Source organism: Tachypleus tridentatus, chromosome 6 (assembly GCF_004210375.1).
Source record: "Tachypleus tridentatus isolate NWPU-2018 chromosome 6, ASM421037v1, whole genome shotgun sequence".
NCBI lineage: Eukaryota > Metazoa > Arthropoda > Merostomata > Xiphosura > Limulidae > Tachypleus > Tachypleus tridentatus.
The window spans coordinates 95199038-95225335 of record NC_134830.1 but is presented as its reverse complement, the minus strand read 5'-3'; the positions used below and the strand labels follow the sequence as shown (position 1 = coordinate 95225335).

The window sequence follows — 26298 nt, the reverse complement described above, 5'->3', positions numbered from 1 at the left end:
ATAACTGTACAATATAACTTGGGTATTACTTCTTTCAGTATATTAAAATATTGTCAAGGGTGGAGAGACTGTATTTGTGAAACAGTCTCTTTCAAAGAATACTTGGAAGCTCAAAGATGTTTCCTTTTGTATGTCTGTTTTTTAACATTATTTTAGGTATTTCAAGATATTATTGTCAGAAATGGTCAGATGGTATGTGTAGAGTTAGTTGCCACAGACAAGGATGGTGTTATTCAAGGTGTACTGTTTCTTGGATCAATTTGCTATGAAGCCTTGAAAAGAGTTCATGATTCAAGAGTAAGTAAATTTTTATTTTTTATTCTCATAAGAAAAATGTATTATGTATATAAATGTTTACCTTGTGGATCTTGTATATTTGAAATAAGGAACTGTGTAGGACTTGTCATTTTATAAGTAAAGACAACATTATTTACTGATATGTACATGGATGAAGGTCAATATATGCAAATCACAAATGTTTATATTAAAGATATAATTAAACAACTTTTTATCAGTGCATGTCAATAAACTTGTTATTAACCTTTAAACAGCAAGAATGTTGTAGGTAGCAGCATCAATTGATGATGGCTGCTGTTTAAGAGTTAAAGCATAGTTTGATTCAAATGTTAATACAAGTTTTAATTTCTTAATTTCTGAAGGAAATATTTAAACAGTTTCTCAGTCTTTGCTTTTCTGTATTATGGGGCACTCCTTTGCTCCAAACTGCCAATTTTAGATATTTCAATTTTTATAGGGACACCACATATATGTAAGAAAGCAGACTTTAAGAGATAATGATAACATTGTTTACACTGGAATTAGAATTATAAAGTTTTTTTAGAGTATGTAAAATATAAGAAAAGCAAATTAACATTTCAGTACCCTTATGTCTTATGCAGTATCTTATTTAGTATTCTACAAAAGGTTTAGGTGCAATGTAGGAAATCATATTTGTTGCAGACTAGGAAGAGAATAATAATAATACTTACAAACAGGAAATTTTTGAGTTACTTTCTTTTCCTTATAGACCTATCATGTGTGTTTTTTTTCTATTTTTATATGTATACAGCCTTATCAGTCAGTACTAAAAGTTTTATTAAAGTGTTATTTGAACTGAATCTTTATTGTTTAAGTACTTTCTTTTTTATAATAAATTAAGATAGTGGTTCTTTATAAAAGTAACTAAAATGTAAAAACTAGAAACTTTATTGGTTGGATAAGGAAGATTAAAAGGCAAAAAGTTAAATAGTAAATTTCTCCATGAGATATGCATGCATGTTGCTCATTTTGATGCTCTGTTTACCATAATGTGAAATGTGTACTTTCCAGATGATTTATTGCTTTGTTGTTAGTTTAGTACTTAGTTTTGGCTCAAAGAGCAATAAAACAATAAAATTAAATTATAGGGTTTGTAAATAGGTTAGAGGCCTAAACCATATAAATAATTGTAATTCGGTTTTAAAATGTGCAGACATTGTAGATAAAAATGTACTTTCAATTTTATTTCATTTTTTTAAACTTTTGTTACAGATTATTTTGCCACAGTTACTGTTAGCATAGAGTAAATAAGAGACAAAGTGGTAAATATTTACTGAAAAACTTGTATTCATTTAGAAGGTTCTAAAGGTGGTTATATAAATGAAATTTGAAACTTTTAAGATTAAAAAAGTACTTCTACTCTTAAATGAAAACAACTTTGCAGTCACACTTGTCAAAGTTTGAGTCAGGCTGACTTTGTAAATTCAAATCTGTAGTAAAAATATTTAATTAAAAATTTAATTTTCTGTGTAGAACAGACTTTTCATCTTCATTAAAAACTTGCCTAATTTTGGAAAACTACATGTAGAAAGTTTGGAGCTATATAGTTAATATTAATTCTTCAATATTGGACCAACCCCATGCACATGTGGTTGTGGCTAAGTTAAGAGTGCATAAATTCAATTTGTTGCTTCTAACCAGTGTTTAATTCATTCACAAGGAAGTTAGACTGTGTGTATAGCATTTTATAAATTTTAAAGTAAGAGTTACAGAAAAGAAAGTATCGTAATTTAATGAACAGACAACTGAGAATGAAATTGGTCTTTGTTATTTTTTATTACCTTATATTTTGCCATAGCAAAATCAGTATGCTATCTGATAAATTGTATAATATACATTTAAGTACTAAGTTTTTCAGTAGTTTAAGACTTAGAGATACCAGAGAGTATAATGTCATTTTTTGTGTAATATTGCTTCTTCTGTTTTGTCCAGGCTAGCATAACAATGAAAATGATTCAAAGAATGTTTACAGGATGGTATCAAGGCCATCAGAGAATGGAATTTGTACGGATGAGAGGCCCACAAGGTAAAGGTCATGCTGAAATGGCAGTTACAAGAGTGAAAGGAACAGGAGCTGATTCATATATGTCAGAACCATGTTTTTCATTAACAGAAAACTGTGAATGTGATTATTTAGAGGTGAGTTAAAAGTATTTGAAATATTCATTAACAGGAAAAAGCTTAGAAATGCACTAGTGATACACTTATAGAAATTGCAAAGAATGAGTAATGGTAACTAGATAGCATATTTATTAATCGTACAAAACATAGAAACTCCAAGGACATAATAAAATAATGCACCAGTACTTGTACATATTTTTATTCTATACGGAACATTACACTTTCTTTTCATGCTGTTATAACATTTATAAATGTACAATTGTATAATATTTTTCCTGTATTATTCTTCACAGTACTGCCAGATTGTTTGGTTTCACTGTTTCTCAGTTTTAAAAATAAACCTATCCAATTTCAGGAATGTTTTTATTGAGATTTTGTCCCATGTTATGGTTGTAAGTGTCCTGTCACCCTCCTGCTTTATAAAGATGTATCTTCATCACATTTAGTACCTACTTAGAATCATTGCCTTGATGGAAAATGAGTGCTTACTTCCAGAATTTTGGAATTGATATTTTATCGTTTTCTGACATTTATTTTGATGTAATTTACAGAGAAAATTTTTAAAAACTATCATCCCTTCATAATACAGTTAACCATTATTTGTTGTTATGGCAGTTTCTAAATATGACAAGATATCAGGTAAATCTTTAGGCTTCAAGAGTTTGGCAGTGACAGCAGATTATTTCAGTAACTCAAGCCCTTATTTATTGAGTATTGTTGCTAAGTTTATTGCATTCAAGCAACACAACTAAAATATCATACAATTTATTGAAAATAGCCTATTTATTAGACATAAAGTGATTTTGACCCAAAATATTTTTACCTTGGCCAACCTGACACCATTTTGAAAAGCTAAATCTTAGTACACCAACAGATATTTGTCAGATTATGGGTATATTTTATGATTTATTGAAAGTAGTTACTACTTCAATCAACAAAATAAAGTATTAAAAGAAATATGTTAATGAATATCAGTAAGTTTAAATTGTCTTAATGTATAAAATGGAACGTTTTGATCAACAATTAAAAATTGAATTCAAAGATGAAAAATATATTTTTAACATTTTTTTAACACACTGTCTCACAACAAATCTTTGAAACTAAATGACATAAAAGATGATGGAGAAAGTGAACAAAATTATATTAATTTTCTAAGCCAAAACTAGATACTCTTCAGTAATTTTAAAAATTTTATTCAGTTTGTTTAACCGTATCTGCCTGGGTATTATTTACTGCAAGTCTTGAGGTCTTAGTGACTTACATTCAAAAGTTTATTAAACTACTTTTTATTTCAGTTATACCAATTGGTATAGCATAAAATATTAGCTGATAATCCATATTTTAATAGTATATAAGTTCTTAAATTTATGAGGCAATATTTTAAAAAATTGTGAATCCCCCCCATGCCCCAGTATGTCACATGAAACACATTTTCTCTAAGCATCCCCTCTTCTTTAATTGCTATATAATTATCAGTGTTCAGACAAACCATTATGTTTATAGCCCTCAATTTTATTTGCTTAAAAAGCCATCAAGTAGAAAATCACACCCCTTTTGCCAAACCCACCTGTTACAATCCTTTTTTTCAGAATTTGTTAATAATTCTATGTTATGTTTAATTATATATTACTTATAACCAATGACCTATTATATTATAGTGTTTTCTTGAATGAAGAATTATCAATTTCACTGTTAGTGCAAGCATGTGAAAGATAATGATTAGTTTGGATTAATTTTTAACAACTCTTGTCACACAGTTAGAAAGCCAGATGAATTGTAATAGTGAGAAAGAATTGTCTACTCTTTGCATATTGCTATTCTATATTTTTTGGTGCATTATTTAATTAAATAAAAATCATTTAATGCATTACTACCTGATATATAAGAGGAAAAAGAAAGTGGAGTTAAGTGTAATTGTCAACAAGAAACAAGAAGATTCAGTTAAGCACTTTATTTCATCGTTTTCATGTTTATTCTGTATTTATTATTATAAAAGTAACTAAAATATGAAAATAGGGATCTTTGCAGGTCAGTTAAGGTTATATTAGGTAAAATAAATCATATAATAAAAATGTTTCATGAGGCACACACACCAGCAGTTTATGGGTAATGTAATTCAGTAGCATAAGATGATCACCATGTTCTCCAAATTATTTAAAACTTCTAATGGCACAAGTTATACCATGAGACATAGTTAGATATGGTTTAAAGGCAGTAAAATAATAAAATTTAATTACAAGTAGATATATACTGTTATGAGTTTAAAGCTACTTAGGATAAACATATGTAGTTTCATGTTACAGTTTGAAGTCATTCTAGAAATAAAAGAAAGGGTAATTTATATTTTAAAAAATTTTTTGTATGTTACAAGTTCTGTCAAATGACTAATGTAGTACATAAGATAGAGAAAATAATAAAGTATTTGTTTTGTATTTAGGTGGTTTTAAAGATTACACAAAGGAAATTGTAGAATTTTCATAAGAAAAGTATTATTATTGTTAACATGAAAATAGCTTTGCACATGGACTAATCAAAACAGATATATTCATAGACTTATCTTTAGTAAAAATACTTTTTTAAGAAACAATTTCACTACGGGCTCAGTATAATAAACCCAAGTTCATCTACACATTAAGTATTTACACTATAACTTTTGATACAGTATGTGTATTTTCACAAAATTTAATGGGCTCTTAGGAAAAATTAGAAGTATTTTGTATACAAAAAGTCAGATTTTATTAAATAAAATATATCTACTAAAGAAATGTTTGAAAAAATTCTTTTTTTGTCACTAGTCTGAGTGGAAAGTAATTTCATGCTATGATTAAAAAACTATTCTTCATCCCAGAAATCTCATATCTTATTTTTATAATCTCTAAAACCTTCTAAATACATTTCATATGTTTGTTTTCAATAATACACTACATTTTATGTTATTTTCCATACTTTAACTCTGTGGGGTCTGCCACTTGACCAACCTTGTAATCATCATAAAAAATTAGGAAATAAATATAAATTATACTTTTTTCATGCTAGAAGAAATCAAGAAGTAAAGCAAACTATTTTCTCTTTTCACTATGACCTCTAAACTTGGTCGCTGTTGGACATAGGTTGCTAAGCCTTTAAAATTTCACACCTGGAGAATATCAAACAATTTTTTTGTTGTTGTTTTTATATACAGTTGGATAACCAAAAAATGATAAATAATTACACTGATCCCAAGAATTTCACTAATTTATTAAGCTAACTAACTAAGATTTATTTAGATTTTATAAAATATGATTTTATAAAATTTCAAACAGTCTAAAGATACACCTACCTCACTGAAATCTTAAATTGAAAGAACGTGGAAGCTTTTTCAAAGATTAACGTGGCAGAAAAAAACATTCTGGAGACATTTTAAGCTGTTGATTGGTTAGTAACATGTCTTATAATGAAGTAAGTGCATATAAGGGACTGTTTCTGAAAATGGAGAGTTGAATGGGGACACTGCTTGATTCAGAACATAAGCCATATCTCAGCAAAGTAAAAAGGTATAAGGTTCTTATTTTATATTCTTAGTTGTCAATATTAATGATATGGGTTCCTAATTTGTACAAAATTATGGACTTAGTATTTTAATATCACAAACATCTAATTTTAAACAGTGCTACATCCAACATACCACATGACTCACTAAAATATATTTAAATGTTTTTTTTCATATTTACTGTTATGTTAAGAAATTAACTCATATATAATATTAAAGTTTGAATTGTAATTTACAGTTTGATTCCAAACTTATTGATGTAAATTCATCAAATAGTAGTCCAATAAAATTTTGAATGCAAGTCAACAAATGCAGAGACATGGTTTTTGATTCATTACCCATTGCAAGGTTAAAAAACTACTTTTTTGTGCATAAAATACTTATAATGTTTACTAAAATTCTGCTACACACAATGTATTAAATATTATAATATTAATACCATAAACAATTAAGAATGGTCCTGTGGTTTGTCCCTAGGACCAACCTCATATTGAAAGAGTTAATTTTATACACTTGCAGAGGAAGCCGTATCTCCAAAGAAGGATGTCTGATCCCATTTCAAATCTGAATAATTTTGTTCATGGTTGGAGAACCAAAGAAATCAAAAAGTCCTTCTCGGACAGTGAAAGAGTTGGTTCTTTTGATAATGGAGGTAATGAATTTGAAGCAGGAGGTCTACAAGATGGTAGGATATTAAAATAAATTGTTGTGTGAGTAACAGAAACCTAATTGTCTTTTTATTTAAAGCACAGAATCTACACAATGGTAATGAACTAAAAGTCGTTTGTCATTCTTCCAAATTTAACATTTCTTTGTCAATTTAAACTTATTTATTTGTGATATTCTCTTTCATTATATCATCTTCAACCAAAAGAAATTTATTTGTAAAAATTTCCTAAGTTTAACTTTATTATCTCAATAATTTCCGTACATTTACAAGCACAGAAAAGGATGACCACTGATAAGGGAAACTGTTTTCTTATCAGAATAAATTTGTTCATGCTACAAGCTCTTTTTCTGTATCAAAACTACTGCTTAAACTTGACTTCATACCCTGTCATCATGCCTTAAAGTATGTTTCCAGTTAGGGAAAGAATTCCTTCCTTGATTTTTTAATCCTAAAATTGTGATTTGTTTATGCAGATATTGCTATGTTTTGTTGGCAACTTTGAACAACAGATAATTCAATAGTTCAAACAATCATATAAAACTTTTGGGTATGCTGAGGTTTCAATAGCACACACACACACGTGTGTTTTTGTGTATGACTATTAGGTTCTATTAGAAAAATGTTCAAGTGTTTTCTTTCTGTATGATATGTATTTGTATATTATTGATTGAAGCAGGGGACCTAAAGATATTATGTAACATACATTATAATTTGTAAAATCAATATTACCTAGAATGTTTATGAACAAAACATATGGAAAACAGTTTGATCCTTCAAGGCTATTTGTGTATACTCACCTTCCCAAAGTATAAGTCAAACCTACTCTGTTTTTTTTATAAACTTATTAATTCCTTTATTAAGCTTTTGAAAGGTTCTAGCTTTCAGCACTATCAATTAAAATCTTATTCCACAAGTCAGTCACTCTCTTGGAAAATTAAAACTGTCTTAACAGAAGCATAATATTTCTCCAAATCTTAAACTTGTATCTTAACTTTTTGTTTTCAGAGTTTAGCAGGAAGAAAATCAAAGACCTATATCCTATCAATCCTATGGATAATCTTGTAAGCTTCAGCCACATCAGATCTCACCCTTCTGTTTTTACAAGAAAAGAAAAAGTCATTAAGATATCCCTTCCATTCTGAAATCTCTCCATTAACCCTCTTCAAAATTTTGCCAATAAATCATTATTATTTCTTAGAGTAGGTGACAAAATTTATGTGTTGAGTGATAAGTACTTCTGTCTGATTTGTAATCAGCAAATATTACATTCTACAAAGCATAGCCTTGATGGTTTGAATGATTTATCCACTCTACCATTATCTTTTTATTTAGTCATATTATTGAAAGGATTCCAATTCTCACCAGATTTGACTAATTTACAAATTATTCCTCTATCATTAGTATTACTTAATAAAAGATAAAGACCAAAGAACAGATATTTGAGGAACACAACTAGTAATAAAAGTTCAACTTGGTTGTATTCTAGTAATGATTCAGGTAACAAGTAAAATTCTCAAAAATAGTAATAAGGCAGAATTTTCCTTTAGTGAATCTGTACTGTCTCTTTTATACCATATATCACTAAATGATTTTGCATAAACTTTTTATGTGATTGTAGAATTTTGCTATTAAAAAAGTAAAAATAATTAGCTTGTAGTTTCCTGGCCAGCTGTTATCACTTTCTGTAAAAATAGGAGTAACATTAACAATTTTTCTATTCTCAAATATATTATATCATATATCCGATACTCGACTTACTCTTAAACCGTGGGTAAAACATTATTTGGTCCTTGTGCCTTCCTCATTTTTTAAAAACTCTGAATTATTCTACTTTATCAAAAACTTAATATGTATATGATTCAGGTTAACTCCAGTATTTCACAAAATATGTTTAGAATTAAGAATATTGCTGTTATACTTTGTTATAAAAACACAAGAGAATGAAACATTTGAAAACTTAGTCATCCCATAATCTTCAATAAGTTGTTTCTTCTAAACTTCTTTTTGATTTTCTAATTTCTCTTCCAGTCATACTTTTAGCTTTCCTATATTTCTGTAAGCTTTGCATCCTATTTGTCATTTTAAACTTCTGAAACTTATTTAATTTTGATATTCTCCTTTATTTTCTTATTAAGCTAATTCAGTTTAATTTTTTTTGCCTATCTTTTGAGATACATACTATCTTGAATTAAAAGGAATTTATTTATAAAAATTTCCTTATCTTTTTCACATTTTATTTTTAACTCATTAACCCAATTCATTAATAATAAATTTTTTTTGATGATCTCAAAATTGGCTTTCTGAAAATTAGGCACTAAAATTTAACTTTTCTTGATCTAAATGTAGTAAAACATCAAACCTAATTATATATTAACTCTTGTAACCACATTTTTCATTTCATGATTTGTACCATGACTATTTGATGTAGAAAACCACTACAAATAACTTCAAGTAGTTTTTCTTTCTCAATACTATTATATTTTATCCCGATCAGCATGTGTCAAGTCCCCTTTCATTATTTCAGGATTGTCTGTGTTAATAACAGCTCTGATCTCATTATACAATTCCTCATTAACATGATATGTTTGATCAGTTGGTTTGTAACAGTTGGAAATTAAAAGTTTTCTAACTTTGAAACCCCTGAATGTAAAATACACAAATTTAACCCTCTTGAAAATACTTTTGATGTCTTTAGCCTAACAAGCTGTAGCTAATCAAAATTTTATGTATAGAAGCATTTTGTCACCTCTCTTAAAATTGTTATCATTTTGAAATATTTTATGAACTTCAATTTCCTCACAGCTATAGAAGCTTAGTTTAAACTATCTTTTATAAAATTTCTGTAGACCTTCTTCAGACATTCTACTACTGAATCTACTTGAATGGATTGCATTTGTAGTATAAAATTCACCTTTACTCTGAAAACTATACACCAGATTTAACTAGCCCATCTGCTACTCTGAGCATGTCTCTAATAATCTTAAGCCTTGTACACTCTACTTCTCCTAAACTATTATTTTCCCCCTTTTATTGTATGTATATTTGATGATATAGTGATTTTTGCAAATCATTTTATCTGTTGCCAGTAAATGATACATAATTAATTTGGGGAATTTTATGTAATATTTAAATATTCTCATTAAGCACTTGAATATATATATATGTGCAATATGAATTATTAAAGTACATAATTTCTGAACTAATTTAGCCAACAGTTGTTTCTTGGTGGCTAATAATAAGCTTAATATGTTTAGAATCACAAATTTCAGCATTTGATCCTTGTAGCAACTTAAATATCCCCTTTTGCATCTCTTTTTTTCTCCTAAAAAATCAAGTGGGTGTAGAATAATTTCAACTTCTATGTTGTCTATGCTGTTTTTTAAATGTTAAAGAATTTCTTTTTAATATGTTTTTATTTACTTACTGAATATGTATAGAGCATAGAGCTAGTTTTTCTGTTTTATTCATCTTCTTTTCCAGCACATTACCTTTTTGCCTTTGTTGCTGTACTGATTACTGTGTGTTTTTATTTGAATATTTATATTATATATTTAATCTTTTTACATTTTATTTTAATTTGTACTTCTTGCAGTTTTGTTTGACTTGTCACATAATTTTTTTGCTTTAGTAGAACAGTTCTTGCATATGCTCATCATAAAGTTTCCCAAGGGTGTTCAATATCTTGTTTAAATTCTGCAATCTCAAGTTTGTGTAACATTATTCAGAATGATAAAATAAACATTTGCTTGCAGAAAAAAAACAAAAGACCAATTAAATCTAAAACCGGTGAGACATTTAATTTTTAAATCACACTTTACATATTTCAAAAAATTTAGCAAGTGTTGTATAGTTACGTTACTTTCAGGTAGCAATTATATACTTATGGTGGGCACAGAACAAATAGCCCATTCTGTAGCTTTATGGTTAATTACAAACAAACAAAATTTATTTACATTTTCTTCCCTGTGTGTGTTTTGAATTTATTCCTATAGTGTTTGATTTTTTTAATGGTATGTAGAACTGGATGACACTACTTATAACAAGCTGTGGACAAAAAAAAAAGGATTTGGACAGGCCTATCATTTCTGGAAGGATTCTGGTCAAGACAGTTCTCCAGCTCTTTATGCTTACCTCACTTTTGTGACTTTACCATGGCATCACATAGTTGGAAGTATTGATATTGTCTTGTTTTAATAATTTTACAAATTCAGTGTGTTGCCCTTACACTTTACACATTGCTTATTTTTTTGTTAGAAGTTAAAGAGTCTGAACCATTGTTTGTTACATGAGAATGTCTGGTTAATGCAGTGTTTTGATCATACTATTTACAGGCATATGTCCATAATAATAAGTTTGATAAGCTGAGTTCTTTAAGAAGTTTATTAGTTTCCTTTGTAAGTAATTTTTTATTATGTCATGATTTTTTTTATTTTATTTTACAGATGCTTTTGATTTAATTATACACTGTTTCAATATTTCATTTCATTTCTGTTAATCAGATCTCAAGTTATATTTTTAAGGCACTTTTTTAAGTATCAACTGAAACAATCATGTTTTGTTATCTTTTAAAAACATCTAATTTAACTATTTGTTTACTTTAGACAAGAAAGTTTTAATGTTATGAAACTTGAATTTATGCTGTTGTTATGTTGAACTATTCTTTTGAGTCTTATAAATTACTATCACAGAAAAAATGCATTAAAAAAGATCAGTTGTCAGTAATGTAGTTTCTGTTGCTATGGTATATTTATTTATTTCATTTATATTTATTTGTCTTTAGTTATCTAACTTTGGTAAAACAATTTACTTCTGCTTAAAAATAATAGTTTTTACTACAAACATTGCAGTTCCAGAGTATTATTGCTATCAATTATATGATAGGTTGTGATGATTAATGCCCAACCTGCATTAGTTATATGTAAAATAATTTAATAACATGGGTGAAATTTCCCCTATTACAAAAATATACCATTTCTTAATGATTCAGATTCTAGATTCAGGCTTTCATGTTTGATAGGTTCTATGCATCGACACTCATATGAGTTTATAAAATGGGTTTTGATACCATCATCAAGTTAATTATAGTGCTTGCTTTCCATGTAATTCAGCTGCTGTTTGTTTACACATGACAAGTTCACTGATAACTTTGTGTGACCTTATTGGTTGTTATGACACTCTGGTTCTTTAATTTTAATTGGTCTAGACTTGTGACCTTACAAACACAGTAATACTAATTTTCAGACTATACTGTTGTATAATAAAGATCTCTAGTAATTGTAACTGAAAAATTAAGTCAATATATTAAAGGTTTAACTTACAAAATTGATTACTATTATTAGAAAATTCAGAACGACAGGAAAAGTTTTAACAAATTTTATCTGGACATTGGTTGGATGGGATGAACTGCTTCAGGTTTTTGTATGATAAGAAGCTGCAGTGGTTATCATATTAATCAGAGATAGTCATAGTTCAATTATGGTTTTACTTACAATTGTAAACCCATCTCAGTTTAACCAGTAAAGTTGTTTTGTTGTCAAGATTTAGCAAATAGAATGTTGGTGAAGAAATTGGATTTTTTATTCAAAGGACACCTAAGGAATAAACCTCATAACAAAAATTTAGTGCAGCAAGAGGGTAAAAAGAAAGTGAAATGGTGCAATCAGTAAGTTTTGAACAAGTGGGGATTAACAGTGTATTTTGTTATGAATTTAGTGTCATGTATAAATATGAAAATACACTGTTAATCATCATTTTAATTCAAAGACACACATACATAGATATTTGTATATATTCTATTCTGCTTTTGTACTCAAATTTATAATTAAATTCGTTGTTTATCCACCACTACATGTACCTACGGCCTGTATCATCATCTATGTATATTTTACAGTTGGTATTTTATAATATTACCTTTGATTCAAAGGTAAATTCAAACATTTCTTGTATTGGCCTCTGCTTTTATGCAAATTGCAAACATCTACACAGAGCAGAGAAAAAACAGTTTTTATTATGTTATACACATACATCAATTTCATTAGGCTTATTTTACATTAAAATTGTAATTGAATTTGTCTGCATTTACAAGTCACTGGCCAAGACCTCAGTTAATTAATTATATGCACTTTACCTGATTTTCAAGTTACTGTGAACTTTAGATTTTGTTATTGTTAACTTTATGTCGAGTGAGCAAGTACTAAGATAATTAGAGAACTGAATTTGTGGCCTTTATTACATATAAGTACAAATTTAAACATAATTAAATGTTTGTGCTTCGTGCACAACATTATGTGTTCATTGATTATTATTTTGTTATTTTTTGTAAATTGATAAACCTATACATATGTTGTCTTTGATTAATTTTTGTTATCAGTCACTGGAGTTATCTTTTACATAGTTTCTACTGTCCATTTATTCTCTTATATCAAATTTTGCTGTTTCTATTAACTTTTTTGTTACAATGCATAGTATGCAAAATTTAAATGTATGTACATTTGTGCTTTTAAGACTGAAAAGTTGCCTGAAGATGATAAAACTTCCCTCCACCAATGCTAGTGATGGTCCTTTTGCTTCTAGCATCCCTTTTCAACGTCGGATAAATGTAGCTCTTCATGCACAAGTTAAGAAGGCACACAGAAAACTTCTTAAAACAGTTTATTTGCTTGCTCTGGATGGATAGCCTTTGTTGTCTCTATTTAATATTCTCCCTATGGGCATCCGTTTACTCATGTTTCAACTGTGCGGCATGGTTTCACTGAATTATGTTCAAAATTTGTTAAAATTACTTTATTATCATGGCACACAAATAAACTTGGCATCATAATGTAGCTTCTAATCTAAATTATTTACCAACTTCCTCAAAAAGCTCAAAATTTAACATAAATTACTCATTATAATGTTGTCATCACTTAAACAAAACATAATTTTTATCACCTTCGGTCTTGTTTGTTTACAGAACTGCAAACTAGAAAATCAAACCCATGTTTACATCTCAAATACTCTGTTATTTATAACTAATAAAAAATCAAAGTTTTAATCTCTCAAATGATATATTATAATACATTGTTTCCTGTATGGGCAGTTGTCTACTTTATTTCCTTGGAAAATATGTGGACAATCTTAGCTGGATTTTTAACAGCTCTTGTTGCATAGTTAGAAATCTAGAATATTTGTGGTAGTTATAGGACACTGATTTTTGCTTGGTATTATTCTGTGATCTTTGTTGTATTATTTAATTAAATATAAAATTATTTAGTGGAGAGGTACCATCACTATAAAAAAAGTACACTGAAATTTCATCAACAATTGACAGAAAAAGAAAAGAAGACCCAGGGAAGTTTGTATATCTTGTTTTTCACATGCATTCTTTTTTAATTAGTGACATAAAAGCAACTAAAATGTAAATACACATTTTTTCATAAAATTCTTGTGAATAACCCGTGTTTTATACAATTTGATGGGATAATGTGAGCTGCATGTTCGCTAAGTGATATTCAATGTTTGTGGTAGGAATATTAGCTATACATGATTCAGAAGACAATGAGTGGAAAAAAATTTGTATTAACAAATGTTTACTGCTATGAGAGTTAAACTAGTTAGGGTAAACAAATGTAGTTTCATCTTGTAATATGAAGCCATTCTAGAAAGAAAAAAATGGGTAATTTAGATTTATTTTGTATTTCTGTTTGTTGATGGAGTGGTCAGTCAGTTATAAAGTTTTACTGACAAAAAGTTTTATATTTATTTAGGAGGTTTCAAAGATTATGTAAATGAATTTTGAGATTTTTCAGATGAGAAAAAGTATTTTTGATCTTAAATGTCACTTTATTCTTGAAGCAGTCAAAAGTTTGACTTCATATATTTATTGAGACGTTTGTAGTGAAATACTTGATTTGAATATTCATTTTTTTGCATGTACAAAAAAAAATGCATGTATGTTAACTAAAAGCCTGCCAAAGTTTATGAAGATATATTTACTGTATTAAAAGTTCTACTATAGAAACTGTAATGAGTACAGTCATGGTTACAAACTTGGTCAGCCTGGCATAGCCAGATGGTAAGGGCACTTGACTCTCACTCTGCTTGTCATTGGTTCAAATCTGCTTCTCACCGAAAATGTTCACTGTGGGAGGCATTATCATATGATGGTCATTTCCATTATTCATTGGTAAAAAAGTAGCTCAAGAGTTGGCAGTTAATGGTGATGACTAGCTGCCTTCCTTTTAGTCTTTCACCTCTAAATTAGGGACAAGCTAGCACAGATATCCCTCATGTAGCTTTCCACAAACTTTCAAATAAACCAAAACCAATTACATTTTGTCTATTTGACAAAGTCTGTAACAAAAGAGTTAAAGTGCAAAATGTAGTAAAACTGATAACAAATTTTGATAATGCCAATAGAGAAAAAGAATTTATTAATATTATTCCAGTAACCATTCATGATAAAGTAGCAGTAACTTTCTGTTTAGCAAGCACTTTTGCAGCACTTATTGATAGAAGTCAGGCAAGAAAAGCTACCTCTGAAAAAGAACCAGTTCTCATTAGAACAGTCAAGCAAGGTATATTAGTTTAATTCTGTGTTGCCTTACAGGACACTGATAGCTTTGGTGATGCAGATGCAAGTAATCTAAACGTGAGAATTGATGATTTATTTAGAGTTGATGGAAAGATTTCAATACTAGCAAAGAAATACACTCACCTGCTAGTTTCAATTACAGCTGTTACACCCTCTGTTAATACTGGAATTTACATTAAATTGCTAACAAAATTGAAAAAAAGAATAATTGCCTTTAGCTTCCAGGCGTTCATTGAATTTTCCATAGAATTTAATTTCCATTGAAAGATAATGTTTCTAAATTATTTACTTATGTAAAAGACCTCATGAAAACTACAAACTACATTCAAACAAACTGGAAAGTTCAAAAGGCACTTTGAAACAATTTCTGGTGAAAGTGTTTTGCAGCATTTTAATTTTCTCAAAGTGCATAGCAATGATTTGTTGCAACACATAAAATATTAACTAAGAAACTGGGTAATTCTTACTTGAGCGATGGAAAAGTCCCTTGTCAGTTACAATGAAAGACTCTTATCAGCGAAATTTCATGGACTCCGAAGAAGAAGAAAAAAAAAAGACTTTTCTGTGAAAATGTTGATTGTGCAAAGATGTACTAAGAAGTATGTTCTATTATGTCTGTGTAGTTTGAAAAAGAAAACATTTTATGCTATCAGATACCAAAACTTAATGGAAAACTTCATATGCATACTACAAAAATCATTTGAGACAGTTCAAACGTGAACTGAAAATAAAATCAGATTGCCAACATCTTAAAAGTACTTTGCTTAAAGCATAACATAACAATGATCTATCCAGGCTGTTCTGTCTACTAAATTAAAAGTATTTAAATAATAAACACCTTAAAACCCTCAGTTTTCAAAAAAAGCAAATTTAGAGATCTTAACCTTTCCTCGTATAGCTTTCTTTTCATCCTGAGTATCATCCTAATGATCCTTCTCTAAACTCTTTTCAAAAATTCAGCATCTTTCCTAAGGTGAGGAGCCCAAGACTGGACATAATATTTCAAATGTAGCATAATCAGTGACCTATACAATGAAATTATAACCTATCTAGACTTATATTCAGTATTTGTGTAGATATAACCAAAAATACTATTTGCCCTACCACTAGTAACAGCACACTGTTTGAATGGCTTAAGAGACTGATCAGCCATTACATCAAGGTACCTTTCTTTCCTGACATCATTAAGGTTACTCCCATCCATATTTTACTCATAATTCAAATTATGATAACCCAAATGCATTATCTTACATTTATTATAATTAAAATTTATCTGCCATTTACTTGCTCAACTTCCAAAGTGATCTAAATTATTTTGTAAAGCAGCAACATCCTCTTCACAGCTAGCAACACCCTAAGACCTTAATATCATCAGCAAATTTAAGTAAATGATTAACCTTTCCTTCCTCTTCGGCTTGGCATGGCTGGGTGGTTGAGGCACTCAACTCGTAATCCAAGGGTCACAAGTTTGAATCCCTATCACACCAAACATGCTTGTCCTTTCAGCCATGGAGACATTATAATATTACGGTGAATCCCACTATTCGTTGGTAAATGGTAGCCCAAGAATTGGTAGTGAGTGGTGATTACTAGCTGCCTTCCCTCTAGTCTTACACTGCTAAATTAAGGAATATTGCATAAATCTCCATTAGTAAAATCTGAAGAAAAAGAATTTAATAATCCAGCCATCTCATAATCATCAGGTGCAAGCCTTTCATAACATTTTCTTTACCTGTAATGTATATAAAGAAATCATTAATTTTCTCTCTTAAATAGTTAGCCTAGCTTTTTTGGTGTTCTGTTTTTGTGTTTGTCCAGCACTCTTGGTCTTCTAAATCTATCATACCAGTCAATTTAAATTTCTTAAATTTGTGATGCTTTTCTTTCATTGTATCTCTTCTACTCTTTGTAAGACAGTTTGGATTTTTTTACTTGCTTCTTCCCATTTCTTTAAGGAATATGTTTAACTTGAATGCTTAAGATATAAAACATTTTCACATTTGATCAGTGTCTAAATGACCTAGTTGTCCTATTCACAAGATATAATTCTTGTTGTATTTCTTCCAAATTTTCTTTTTTGAAATTTGTAACTAGAATAACATTATTTCTGATCCTCCATACTTGCATCCTGATGTTCTGCAATTTTCACTTTTTCAACCATTTCTACATTAGATGATAACAATAAGTCTAACATACATTGTCTCTAGTAGATTCCTTGACCAATTAGTGAAGAAAACCATCTTGAATAATTTTCAAAAATTGTTTTCCCTCATAAATTAACTCTATATTTCCCAGTCTATATCACTGAAATTAAAATAACCCTAATTATAACCTCAACAGCTGAAACTGTTATGACACTGTAAAGTTTCTCACTTATTTCATCAATTTCATCTGGTGATCTGTTACAACTTACCACTGAAAGCCTTTTCCCTTTGTCTGCTATTAAGAACCCAAATACATTCAGTCTCCTTCACATTATCTTTGTTCTCAACTTCAATGATGTAACTCGGATTTTACACGTTACCACTCCTTCTCCATAATTTAGTATACTATCCATGTTAGATAACGTATAACCCTGTACTTCAAAACTGTCTGCATTTAAACATTTTTTAGTTTTTCTCATTATATCAGAATCTTCCATTCTTATCAGTATTCTAAAGTCATCTGTTTTGTTTCCTATACTTCCAGCATTATAATAGTAACATTTAAGGCTGCTCTTAGAACTACTATGCTCACTTCCTGTATTAAATATTTCTCTATGTCTTACATCTCATGTTTTCTGTGTTTAGTTAAACCTTCCCCTCACCATTATTTAGTTCAGATAAAGGAAACTGTATTCTTCATTAGAATGTGGCTGACACTGACAGTAACATATTCCCAAACTGTGCTACTAAAATTGTAAACAAACTGAGAATTACAGTCATTCCAATTGTACAGGCTCATTTTGAATGGAAATTATCTTAAATTGAGAGTGTGCTTTATCAAAGTATTATTTTGATACATCTAGCACACTGTGGTAACATCATTAGGGAAATTTAGTGTTTAAATTTATTGAAGAGCATTTTTATGAGACATTAAAATGAACAATTTTAATAAAACTAAGACATCAAGAGAATGATTGATTAAGTAGAACATTAATGGAGTCAAAACTATGGATCTCTATGAGTGTGTTCTTTTAAACAGAAGGAAGCAATTTAAAAATGATTCTATGCTAGTGGAAATGGTATGCTGCATATGGTCCAGTAATAATATCATTTAGGCAGTGTTTAGTCACCCACATGATCACTCGCCAAAAGCCTAGTTTAAAACATTCAGCATTGGAGAACATTCTACTAATTAAAATAAATGGTCTTGTATGGACATGTAAGGAAGAGAAGAAATACTAGAAGCAGTCTAGAAGAAAATTATATCAAAAATAAGGAAAAGAAATTTTATACAGATCTTTATGACATGTTTAGACAATGTTTAGCCAAGAAATAGAAGTGAGACATGTAAAATAAAATTGAAATTGATTCTGTTGGTGATCTAGATTTAAGTGATTATGGTGGAGATGATTTTGATTCTAGCATGTCTAATAGATTACGTGATGAAACTGAAACAGATGAGATTCTTTTACAATAAATGATCACATATGAATCATTTGATGTTGATACTGTTGGTAGAGATCTTTTATTTTTTCCTTTGACAGTGTATTATTCAACAATTTAACTATGAGAATATTTTTCCTCAGTGGAGGGTGTGACATGTTCTTCTCACCATAAATATACCTGTTATGAAATTAATTGTCAAATGGACAAGAATTCACCATAAGCCAAATATATAGGTGGTAAACATTTTTCCCTTGGTATCACTGGGGTAACATACAGTGACGTGCAATAGCATATGTAAATTGTTAACATTCTTCAAATTTACTGCTTTTGAAGTAAAGAGGAAATATTTTTGATTTTGCTAATTCTCTTATGTTAAAATATTGGTTTAAAATGATTATTCATATTATATAAAGTTTATTTTCATTTAATTCTTAGTTTTTAGTGTATGGATTACTTTAACTAAGTAATTGTGGTCCTGGATACTTTGTATATACAATTATATACACATATACTGTAGATATATATTTTGAATATCTACATTCTGTTACATTGTTTGGTGTAGTAAATGAAAAAAAAAACAATTTCAAGCACAACTGTCTTATTTCCCATGTTTTTAGCAGTAACTTTAATTTGAGAAGTGTCACATTTGACCTATTAAAATTTTAATGTGATATTCATAAAACTATACCTTTATTTTCTTTCTTTAATTTTGTACAGATCTTCTTGACTCTAAACAAGAACCAGTTCTGACATCCTAGTATAGCTTGACATTTGCTATCCTTTATTGGAACTACCCCTTTTATATGAAGGTTGTAACAGAAGCTTCCTGCCCGTCTTCTGTATGATAACGTCAGTGCCAGAAACTATGATGTTACCGCTTATTGTGCCACATTATTAATATCATGCATTGTTCAAATTGAAGAAAATTTTATGTTTTCAAAATATTTCATGCAGAAACTTTATTAGTTACACACAGTCAGATTTCATTTTTGTATCTGAATGTGTTCACACTTTTCCTTGTTGAACAGTAATATAATTTCTAAGTGATGTCAGGTTTAAATATAAGCTGTGTAGTTAAACATTAAACACATTTCATTTTAAAAGATCATATGTAAAATAAAATTAGTTGTAAACATTTGTTCAAGTAACAAAAGGTTTTTTCTTGCTGGTGTTTTAAGAATATGAAGAATGTTTTTATGCTATATTACTGAGTGATTTGTAATCTCTTTGAAAATTTATTTCATTATAAGGTTTTAACTCTAAGGTAAAATAGTAAATTTTCAAATCATAAATATTAGGTTTTTATTTTCTTAATCAACTTTTTCACTTAGTTATTTGATGATTATTTATAGCCTACTCAAAATATTTTAAATTATTTTCATTTTGTTTTATTAACAATATTCAGTAAAATAATTAGCAAGGTGGAAGAATTTAATAAACAGTTTACTTTGCATAATATAAATTTAAAATAATATTTCTGTAAAGTCTTTCAACATGAAATTATTACTGAGATACTGGATTAAATCAACTATATATTGTCGTTGATTTAAAGTTTTTCTCACAAAAGCTTTTGGTATGAGTTGATATTTTAAATAGAATTACAAGAAAGTAAGATCTGTCTAATTGTTGGGACCAAGTTTCATGTTTGTGTGAATTATATGTATCTTGGAAATTATGTTACATATGTCAGTAGAAAATCATCCCATATACCAGTGTATGTCCAGGTATCTTGTTCTATGTTAAGCAGGCCTAAGATAGAACATTAATTCATTTGAAGTGTAGATACATGTTGATGGTTGTCTGTTTTTTTGTTTTCTTCAGAGTAGGAATAATAATAAACAAAAAATTTTAATAATATAATAAATTTTATAGGTAATAAAAGCATAATTTTGTGATGGAATCCATTCACAAATACAACAATTGAAGATTTATCTAATTAAACAGTGAAAAATACTGGAATAAGTGAGCTTAATGGAACTTGAATAATACCTTTACCTGTATTGCATGGGATGAAATAATATGGTGGATTTGATTAGCAGTTAAGAAGTATCACTTTGCATCTTTTTAACATTAATCATTTTAACAAATTATGGCATCTAAATCTGGCACTAAAAGTCTTAATCTTTACAGATATCCACTAATGAAAAAAAGAGGTATATGGTATGTTTATATTCTAATTACATTTTTATTCAGCTTCAAATCCTAATAATTAATTATACCATACATGGCATTTCAGGGACAAAATAGTTTCTGGTATATGAAGTAAAACTTCAAAATTGCAAGAAATACCAAACGTTTCAGCTGTCTTATAATAATGCAACAATTGATGAACTAGAGGATAAAGCGAATTGAAGACATTACAACTGAGGTTACCACAAATAATTTTTCAAATTTATTTATTTTTTTGGTGAGACATTTTTGCTGTCTTTGGCTTTTTGAAAATGAAAATGTTTGGTGACTTTTCAGCAATAATTACACTTTTCACCATGGGAATCCTTTACTGTGGAAGTTGCAAGGTTTTTCTAGTGAGTTACATTCAAATTTTAATTAATCTACTTTTGTTTATTAATGTTATGCCAGTTAGTATAACATAAAATCATAACTAATAATCAAAATTTTAATAGTATGTAAGTTTTAAGTTCTTAATTTTATGAAGATATGTTTTAAAAAAAGATCATGAATTTCCCTTAGAATGAGAAATGTGACTTTTTTTGGTGCATTATTTATTAAATAAAAATTATTTAGTGCACTAACTACTACCATTTGTATATAAAAAAATTGGATTAAATGTCAACATAAGAAATAAATAAGAAGGACCAAGTAAGTACTTTTTCTTGTTTTTCATATAAATTCTTTATTTATTATAATAAAATTAATTAAAATATAAAAATAGCATTCTCTTTTGGTTAGATTAGGCAAAGTAAACAAAAAGTAATGATGTAAAAGACATTTTTTATAAGGCATGCCCATGGGTAAGGTAATTTGACAGCATAACATAGGCCACTTTTCCTCAAGTGATATTTATGTTTACAACATAAATACAATTAAAAGGTTATAACAAAGCTTTCATATGATGACATGCATGCTGGTTCTAAACAAAGAACATGTGCATGAAACTATTATTTTTGCATAGGACTGAAGACATTGCATAGCGTCTTGCTGCAAAATGCAACCATCAAAGTGAAAGAGAGAGTTGTAAAATTTTTTTAGTTTTCCTATAGGACCATTAAAGAAGAGACAGGAAGAGTTATGCAGGTAAAGTACACAGAATAAATGTGCTTTTTGAAAGCCAAGCACTGTCTGTTTCGGAGTACTTGTAAAATCCTCCAGATTGTAAACCTATCCACTGCTAACATGTTCATAGCCTATACACAACTTGTTATTTTAATGATCAGATATTTAGCAGTTTCAGGATTATCTTGGACTGCACAGAGATACAGTGTGACATGCCATCCAAAATAGAAGAGCAGTGTGTTATTTGCACATTACAAACAGCATAATACACTAAAGGCTGTGAATTTGAGTACATCCAATGATATTACTCATGACATGCATCTAGGCTCAGTAAGTGACAAAGAGATATTCCACCATAGTGATGTTCTGAAACATATGAAGACCAGAGAACTTGTGATTGTAGATAATGGCTTTCTGCACCACGTTTCTCTGTTTACCACCATTTCTAAACAATTATCAATTTACCAGGACAAAGGGTGAGACTTCTGTTGTCATTGCCAATGGTAGGAATTGTGCAGAGAGGGCTCTCCAACTTTCTCAATTCTGGACCATTTTTCTTATCAGTATCAGTCATTTTCTACCAAAATATTCAAAGTTATTGCATGCTTAGTTAATCTTTAAAAATCCTCTAATTAAAGAAATTCCATAAAATTTGTTCAAGAAATTCAAATGCCTGTTGCATTGTCATTGAGTTGATAAATGAGATACATATAACTTCAGTTAGTACAGCCTCCCAAGTGCTTAGCATATTATATCTGTATTTGTACAGCATCTATGCCAGTCTATTGGAACCTTTAAAATTTGTATGAATGATAAACTTTTGTAATGTTCATTATAGTGAGTATACTAATTAGGTACCACATTGTTATATACTAGCACAAACCTGACATTGTTTGTATTTTCAATTGAGTACGGAATATCTTTGGATACATAAGTTTTTCAATATAGTCATTGCCAATAAATAAAAATGTCAAATCATGATGAATAAAAGTTTTTATTGGTTTTGTAACTGAGTGTTCAATGGCATAAAACATATACTTTGTGAATAGTTTCATACATTTTAGTGAAAATATAGTACATATATGCATGATATTTTACACTATTATATCTAGGTAACCTATCTTATGCAAATGAAGTAGGTATAAGATATAATTTATCTTGGGCCTGGTGATAATATTTATACTCTGTGAGATTTCTGATAATCAACTCTAGTATACTCTCAATTTCTGAATCTCTTCTCAAGAAATGTCCTCTGTCCACAAGATCATGTAATGGTTTAGTGCATGCACTGTAGAGACATTTCACTTCTATAATGGTGCTACCATTTACAAAATCATTAGGTGATCCACTCAGTGTTCTAGTAGGATGTAGCCACAAATCATTCTCCTGAACTTTCAGTTTAGTGACTTCTTCATAAGTAGATATAGTGGAGTTTTGGGTTGAATTATGCATTATGTGGCTTTGTCACCTTCAGTGTCATATAATCCCAAAAGCATTTTCAACAATAACCCCTGGAGAATGACAAGAGATAAAAGCCATTATTACCAGACCAGTTTGAAGCTGTGGTGTGAGCCTTACAATACAGAGACATGGGATTCATTTTCTGACCCCAGGTTTCACCTTGATATCCTGATGCTGTTTTATGGAAAATTGGATATTTTAAGAGTCAAAATAAACTGTCATTCTTGTCTTTTGTGTACTCCTCTCTTGTCAAAATATCTTCAATAGTTGGTTGCTGGTAAGTCTGAAACCTCTGATTCAGGGGGGAAAAAAATACCACATAAGTCCCTTGAAACTATTGCTTGATGTAAATTCCTGAAAGTACCAAATGATATCTGTAACATCAACTGGTCGTGTTAAAGCTTTGAAGTTTTTGGAAGGATATATTTCATCAGTGGTTCTGTAATAAGAGAGAAAATATTAATGGCAACTTCTGTAATAGGCTCATTCAATCAAGCATGCTGACAAAGTGTATAAATGTTGGCTAAATCTACTGATTTTATTTACAGCTAATTTTTTTGAACTTTTGTACAAGCATTTTATCTTTAAAACCAGTTAGATTTAATCATGCAAATAATACTTTGAGGAAGCATCTTTAGAGCCTAAGGCTCTTTTGTCATTTGATTTAAATATGGTAAGGTTATATCATCTTGTTTTCATTTTGCTCCCTCTCTTGCTCCATTGATATTCTTTGTCAGTGGATATGTTATGAGCATCGAGGAAGGATACAACAATGCGATGACAACCGTATGAGATTCTTGGACAACAACTATTTGTTCGACTTGTATAATCATCATTTCCTAGATCTACCTGAAAAGGAAAACAAATGTAAAACAAAAGAGAATTTTTTCATTTGGCACCCAGTAATATGTGTTCCATTTTTCTTCCTTGCATTTTCCATTATTAAATAACTGAATAAAAATAAAAGTAGTTATCAAAATGAATAAATTGACAATAACTAATAAAGCTATAAGATAATAAATAAATAGTTTTTACCAAGAAAGTACACAAATAAGAAAATAAATAAATATACAAACATTATGAATATGTACTCGAATGATGTGAATAAATGAATGATAGCATAAATTAAATAATAAATACATAAATAAACAAATATTTAAGCACCAGGAATAATAAACTTCTGTGGTCTGTACTTATTCATATTGAATAGGCCTACAAAGTGGTACAATGATCTAGTCATACTTGCATTGACTTTGTATGTCTTGTTTTGTCTTTCATAGTTGCATTTATGTATGTAAAAATCTCAAGTCCTAGAAATTTTAACACATTCTCTTCCTTTTTGATCATCTTTATTTTACCAACTACATTTTTGTTTATGGGATTGTGATGTCACTCTTTTCAACCCTATTATAATGACACAAATAGTAGTATTTAAGACATGGTTAAAAAGAACAATAAAATTTAAGTATAAATATATATACTGTTATGAGTTTTAAGCTACTTAGGATGAATGTAATTTCATATTACAATTTGAAGTCATTCTAAAAGAGAAAAAAAAGGGATAATTTGTTTGTTTTCAGGTTGGTCAAATTGACAAATCTTGTATGAAGTTAGCAATATGCATAGAAAGTAATAGATAAACTTTAAAGTTTTACAGAAGTAAAACTTTTGAAACATATTTAGGATGTTTAGAAATTATGCAAATAACGTTTAGGATTTTTTGAGATGAATAAAAGTTGTTGTTTTTTTTAAATTATACACATGAAATTCATTTTATATTCAGACTGTTCAAACAACTATATATTCAAGGACAAATTTTTAATAAAAGTATTCCATTGAAAATCTGATTTTTGTGTACAAACAACTTGTAATTTTTACCAAAAGTCTTTCAAATTTTGTGAAGATACATGTGCTTTATTGAAAGTTACAGCATTAACACTATATACAAGTAAAAATGGTCACAGGGTACATCATTGTAACCCATCTTGAAATAACAGTTGTTAACTGGCTTGATATTAAATGGACATTGCATGCACTATATAAGTAGTTTAGCCTAGTTGATTAGGCTGCATGAGTGTATACTATAAATGCATAATAATGTTTGAAAATACTGTGTGTGGCCCAGCATGACCAGGTGGTTAGAGTGCTCAACTTGTAACCTGAGAGTTGCAGGTTCAAATCCTCATCACCCCAAATTCCAACAATGGTACCCTTTTAGTGGTAGGGGCATTATAAAGTGATGGTCAATCCAACTGTTCATTTATAAAAGAGTAACCCAAGAGTTGGAAATGGGTGGTGACGACTAGGTGCCTTCCCTTTAGTCTTGCACTGCTAAATTGGGGACAGCTAGTGCAGATAGCCCTCATGTAACTTTCTGCAATGGTAATGTTTCAGTAAGGGGATTGCTTTAGTTTGCACATTATGATACGAACCTGGATATTTTTTTCCCCTGTATTGCCAAACATAACTGCATAATAGCAATGTATAAACTATTAATCTTAGCTGAAACATGGTTTTAAGAAAGGCTTACATTTCTAAACACTTACTTTTAAAAGCTTTTAAAAATTTAGCTTTTTCACATGACCAATAATTTTAATGTAAAGTTTATCTTGTGTAACATTTTACTATAAACACTCAATGTTATTTTTGTAGATACTTGAAAATAAGTAGGGGTTTTACAATATTTTTTTTAAATTTTAAGCAAAAGATTGATGTGTTAATTATTTATGGTTTGATTAAATGCCTTTGAGTGTTATAATGTCACTTGTTATAGTTGAAGTTTACATAAATATACGATGTATAT

The 26298-nt window shown here is 29.1% G+C and overlaps 1 protein-coding gene across 4 annotated transcripts in view; it reads left to right on the top strand.

Moving 5' to 3' along the window:
- LOC143253085 (uncharacterized protein KIAA0930 homolog) overlaps positions 1-23043 on the top strand; it is a 61704-nt gene extending 38661 nt beyond the window's left edge. For 2 of the 4 annotated variants that reach the window (XM_076506306.1, XM_076506304.1), the window contains 5 exons: positions 157-297; positions 2251-2457; positions 6488-6653; positions 10657-10809; positions 19518-23043. In XM_076506306.1, coding sequence (XP_076362421.1) covers positions 157-297; positions 2251-2457; positions 6488-6653; positions 10657-10809; positions 19518-19558 — 708 coding nt within the window. In that variant the 3' untranslated portion in view covers positions 19559-23043. Of the gene's footprint in view, positions 1-156; positions 298-2250; positions 2458-6487; positions 6679-10656; positions 10810-19517 lie in introns of those variants that run through there. The other 2 variants (XM_076506305.1, XM_076506307.1) reach the window with 2 other exon arrangements.
- The last annotated feature ends 3255 nt before the right edge of the window (positions 23044-26298 follow it).